This window comes from Pyxicephalus adspersus, chromosome 10 (assembly GCF_032062135.1).
Source record: "Pyxicephalus adspersus chromosome 10, UCB_Pads_2.0, whole genome shotgun sequence".
Lineage (NCBI taxonomy): Eukaryota > Metazoa > Chordata > Amphibia > Anura > Pyxicephalidae > Pyxicephalus > Pyxicephalus adspersus.
This window is the reverse complement of record NC_092867.1, coordinates 54,715,705-54,721,694: the sequence shown is the minus strand read 5'-3', so window position 1 is coordinate 54,721,694 and position 5,990 is coordinate 54,715,705. Positions and strand designations below refer to the sequence as shown.

Genomic DNA, 5,990 nt, shown 5'->3' with positions numbered 1-5,990 from the left:
ACGCTGGAATACGAAAACGACGCTGGATGAGCACAGGGGGACCAGGTAAGTAAGGATGGGAAAAATCTCGGGGTTAACCATCCTTGCAATTTTTTTTTGCCCGAACGAAGGTCGGGCTTAACGGCAAGGAGGTTAATAAACAGGATTTATATAGCGTAAACACATTATGCAGCTATACAAAATAAATAGGGGTGCGTACAATAAATAGCAACGTGTTGTCCTGCTGTTTTGACGGCAAAGACCATTGCTAGTGGGTTAAGTTCACCCTTTCTCAATGTCCTAATTTTTATGCTGCCTTCTGGACGCTGTCAATAATGCAAAAATCCTATTTGTCTGCTGTAATTTTGCTGCCTTTTTTTGGAAAATCACAAGGTCTTTTGGAACTTTTGTATTTTTTCCTTGTTGCCACTATTCTTCTACACTTATCTAAGCACATTTGGTGGTTCTAACATATATAGGGGCTTTGCTATTAATGTTTAAAGTAGGCCTATTGACTTTAATGGAATTCGCAAAACTGATTTGACGAAATTTCGTGAACCCACCGGAAGTTCAAGGAAATTTTCGCAAGACTGTCAGAGGCCGTTTCACTCATCCCTATTCTTGAGGCTTATGAGTGGCTTGCACCTTGCAGTGCACCCTCTGTTTTTACTTTCATGCAGTCTTCTCTTTATAGTAGACTTGGATATCGATACGCCTACTTCCTGGAGAGTGTTGTTCACTTGGTTGGCTGTTGTGAAGGGGTTTCTTTTCACCATGGAAATGATCCTGTGATCATCCACCACTGTTGTCTTCCGTGGATGTCCAGGTCTTTTGGCATTGCTGAGTTCACCAGTGCTTTGTTTCTTTCTCATGATGTACCAAACTGTAGATTTTGCCACTCCCAATATTTTAGCATATCCCCAGATGTTTTTTTTTTTGTTTGTTTTTGCAGCTTAAGGATGGCTTGTTTCACATGCATGGAGAGCTCCTATGACTGCACGTTGTCTGCTCACAGCAAAATCCTCCACATAAAAGCACCCCCTCAAAAAAAAAAAACAACTCCAGGCCTTTTATCTGCTTAATTGATAATGACATAACGAAGGGATTGCTCACACCAGCCCAGCCCATGAAATAGCCTTTGAGTCAATTGTCCAATTACTTTTGAGCCCCTGAAATGAAGTGATTGTGTAAAACAAAGGCTTTAGTTCCTCACATTTTTATGCAATCTTTTTGTTCAACCCACTGAATTAAAGCTGAAAGTCTGCAGTTTAACTGCTTCTGAGTTGTTTCATTTAAAATTATTTGTGGTATGGTATGTGGTATGTAATTATTTGATTATGTACAGAACCAAAATAAAAAAAAAAGTTGTCTCTGTCCAAATATTTATGGACCCAACTGTATTTCCTTGCTTTCCTTGCTGCTGCAAGTAACACTTCTGGACAAAATAAACAGGTTGTGATACTGCAGTGGTGCACAGTGTGGGATCACAGAAAGATAAGTGACTCCTAACACCAAGAAAATGTTTTTACCCCATTGACTTGGCAACATTGTAAGCTATCTCAAACTGTATCATTTGCTGAGCTTGTTTCCCTTTGCCTTCTTTTGGGTTTTAGGAACTGCATTTTTTACATTATGAGAGCTGGAGGACAATCGGCCTACCCCTGGTCACTGAGGGGTATGCTGCACATCCCCATTTAGGATTTGCAGCAACATGTTAAACAAAATGTTGTGCTGAGGGACGAAAAAAAATCATTTGGAGGGATATAAATGGGCTAATTGGATCACCTGGGTCATTACCCTATAGAATGTCCCTATACTTTTTCTGAGCTTACCTCCAGGCAGCGGGGGGTTAAAAGGTGTCCAAATTATCCAGGATATCTAGGACTATATTATGACTAGTGTTGGTGTTCGAATTCAGGTTGTCTTTATATTCGACCCGAATATGGCTGTTCGAATTTGGATAGACCCGACCCGAAAAACATGGGATTCGACTGCAAAAATTCGGGAAAAAATGTTTTAAAAGAAAAATATAAATTAATTAAATTAATTTAATTAAAATTAATTAAATTAATTTAATTAATATTAAATAATTTAATAGGTGTGTGTGTTTTTATTTTAACTAATTTTTTTACAGGTTATCCGACAATGACATTATGAATCATAATGTCATTGTGGGATCCCCGGACCATGGGAACTTTGTGGTTACAGCTAATTGGAGGCATGTGCTTCCAATTAGCTGTAACCTCAGGCGATACTAGCGCAATAGAGGTTCAATGGGGATATGTATCTCCATTCATCACCCCTACTGCTCTGTGACTGGGGAGAGGAAAATATATATATACACACATATATATATATATATATATATATATACACACACACAATAATAAAGAACACCTGTCACATGAATATTAAAGAGAACCTGTCACATCAATAATAAAGAGGACCTGTCACATCAATATTAAAGTGGACCTGTCACATGAGATATTAAAGAGCACCTGTCACATCAATAATAAAGAGCACATGTGACGTGAATATTATAGAGCACTTGTCACATCAATATTAAAGAGCACCTGTCACATAAATATTAAAGAGAACCTGTCACATGAATATTAAAGAGCACCTGTCACATGAATATTAAAGAGCACCTGTCACATCAATATTATATTATAGTCCATAGTCTGGGCTCAAGTACACATTACAACCTTATTTTTTCTTCTATGCGGAGTTCATATGTCTCTGTGTGCTCAACTCTTCAAATGCATCTTTTTTTTCCTATTTATTTCCAGGGATTTGCAGTTTTCAGTGCTCATGCCGGATGAAGCACACCTCGTTAATGCTGTCTGGGGTTTTGGTGGTAATGAGCGTAGTGAACTTTATGTTAGACGATGCATCCAGAACTTCCCCACAGTATGTATGAGGAGAGGAGGTGTTGGAGAGCCCCTTGCATGGGTGATGAGTGAGCATTCAGCAGAGATGCGTATGGGCTACACGGACAAACTTTACCGAGGTCTTGGAGTCTTTCGCAGTATGATTTTAAAACTGACCAAGAAGATGGCAACCATTGGAACCCCGTTATATTGTCACGTGGCTCCCAACAACATGAGCAGTCAAGCAGCTACTCTGGCAGCTGGGTTCCCTTTGGCAGGGAGATGGCAGCAATGGAATTTTCAGCCTTTGTGATTTCTGAATGTTGCTACCTATTTCATGACGTTTAAATTTTAATATGTAATAGAGGCACATAGTAAAAAATTATTACAGCCAAAATGTATTTCTTAGTTTTTGATAGAATGTGGTAGAGTTAGAACATGACTAGCTAATTCCAGTCTCTAACAGACAGCAGTGGGATTAGTTTGATATGATTTACAATCAAAAACACTAAAGTTGTTAAGTAAAATATATTAAATTACCCCCACTTCCACCTATGAATCATATCAATCCTAATCAAGGTATTATATCACATAAATAATATTTGTTCAGACAATTCAAGACTGCAGAAGATAAACTATCATGGGAGAACCTGGTCATCCAGCAAACATGTTAAATGAATAGATTTGCTATTATTTGGCAAATGTGTTCAATCCTGGACGAGATCCCATTCCGGGTTCGCTGGATCATCCATGATAGTCTTCTCTAGGCTTGGAGATTCTTAATAAATCAGGCTTATTGTGATACTTTCTAGACAGATAAAAATCTAATTTATAAAGCTCTACCTTAAGATATTTGGACTGTTGGTCTCATACAAGTTTGACAAATTTTTATTAAAAGCAAATAATAAAAAGCTTTTTTTTTAAAATGTAATAATAAATAATTTAAAGGAAAAAAACGATGCAAAATAATCTCTGAATCTTCCTTCCCTGCGGTTTATCATGTTTTTGTTTTTTTCAAAGAGAATACAGAAGATGCTGACTTCTGTTGTTCCACTGCTGAGGTCTCACATACTGGGTCGCCACCTCACAGCCCCAAAATCCTTGCTGAACACAGAACTAATGTAAAGAATTCCTCCACTGGACACGTGTTCCCTATTCCATGCTGTATGTCACTGATGGTTTAAACTAGAATGTTGGAGATGTTGGAGGGTGGAAAAACAGTGTATGGTTGGGGGCACAGACATCAAATTCTCCTAAAAGTGTTGAACGCTGAAGAGGCATCTGGAAGCAGAAACACTGAACCAAAGGAAAGGGAGAGAATACTCTACGTTCTGTTGCAGGGATGGCTAGTTTTAAAATGTTAAACCTGACAATGTCTCTTTAAGACTTAAAGTTTAAGTAAATGTTGATTTGCTTTGCATGGACACTAATTTTTTTCTCCAACAAAATCTGGCATATATGGAGTAGAAAGTTGACCAGAAGGGTTGAACTGGGTAAAAAGTAGTACGAATTTAGGACACAACTTTTATAATCAACCATAAGCAAATACTATGCTATGTTGCTCATGCCAAGCACCATAATAGTTTGTTTGTGTTTTACTATATATATATATATATATATATATGGTTGAGTATCTAACAGTTGTAAAATTCAACAATACCAGTAACATTGAAATTTTTTTAATATAAATATTAGAAACAAGCTATAATAGAGCACGAAATGTGTGGAGGATGTTTCATGCATATGTGGTCTGCTTGCCCTGCCTATGGCTGGGTTTTAACATTTATAATAAAAAATGTCAACGTTACTAGTATTTTACAACTGTTAGTTACTCGGCAACATATTCATGTGTATATATATATTTATATATATATATATATATATATATATATATATGTATAGTAAAACACAAACAAACTATTATGGTGCTTGGCATGAGCAGCGTAGCATCGTATTTGCTCTTATGGTTGAATATAAAAGTTGTGTCCTAAATTCTTACTACTTTTTACCCAGTTCAAAGCCTTTAAAGTCCCTCATTATTCCCTTTTCTACTATTTGTTATTTTTGGATGTGGCAAGTGTAATTTTGCTGAATTAAATGTGGGAGATTCCAGGTTTGTTTCTTCTTTGTGTTTTACACCACATAATTGGAGGGTTGTGTGTGTCTTCTTTGTGTTTACACCTCATAAATGGGGGGCTGTGGGTTTCTTCTTTGTGTTTTACGCTGCATAATTGGGGGGGGGGGGCTGTGCTGTGTGTTGTGTGCTGTGTTGTGATGTGTGATTTGTGTTGTGTTGTACTGTTTGATGTGTGCTGTGTTGTGCTGTGTGCAGTGTTGTGATGTGGGCTGTGTTGTGCTGTGTGATGTGTGTGATAATGTTCTGTGTGCCGTGTGTGATGTTGTGCTATGTGATGTATTGTGCTGTGTGCAGTGTTGTGCTGTGTTGTGTTGTGCTGTAAAATGTGTGCTGTGTTGAGCAGTGTGCAGGGAATCCCCTACGTTTGTAGTGGGCGTGTGCTGTGCAGGACCCGCACAAACCATGCCCACTCTGAGTTTAAAGGAGTCTGGTGTCAGGGTAGACTTCGTGCAGAGAACTTTCCCCGGACTTTGGTCATACCTGGCTTAGAGTGATATAATGTTTATTACTATATTGATTTTGGATTTTATACAGGTTGAACTGGTTTGCATTTTTCCATGAAAATTTCTATTCTTCTTTTTTGGCTGTTGTCCTGGGTGAAACACCATGTGATCCCTCCATATTCTTTCCCCCAGACTTCTTGTTGTAAGCTTTGGAAGAAACCCTAAAATTCTTTATTTTTTGGTTTACCCCTCTTGCCCTCGACCTAATTTTTTTTTTCTCCTGAATCCAGAGCGAACCACACTTGTTTAAAAGTAAATATAACCTAATATATATACCTTGTTTTGCACTTGAATCATGCTTTTATGCATTGCATCTTTAAATACCCAGGGTCTCAATGCCCCAGAAACGTACTAAAGCCTTCTGCTTTTTTTAAATCCCTATGTATGGACATCTTATGTCTCCAAGAGACAAATTTTTCTCTATCATCAGTATTAAAGTACTTTAGCCACACTTTGTAACAGGTATATACAGGCTGTGTTCCCACAAAACATAGGGGTGTT

At 37.8% G+C, this 5,990-nt stretch overlaps 1 protein-coding gene across 1 annotated transcript in view; it reads left to right on the top strand.

Moving 5' to 3' along the window:
- Nucleotides 1–3,806, top strand: part of LOC140339984 (glycine N-acyltransferase-like) — a 37,892-nt gene extending 34,086 nt beyond the window's left edge. The window contains exon 7 of the mRNA XM_072424916.1: nt 2,769–3,806. Coding sequence (XP_072281017.1) covers nt 2,769–3,162 — 394 coding nt within the window. The 3' untranslated portion in view covers nt 3,163–3,806. The remainder of the gene's footprint in view (nt 1–2,768) is intronic.
- The last annotated feature ends 2,184 nt before the right edge of the window (nt 3,807–5,990 follow it).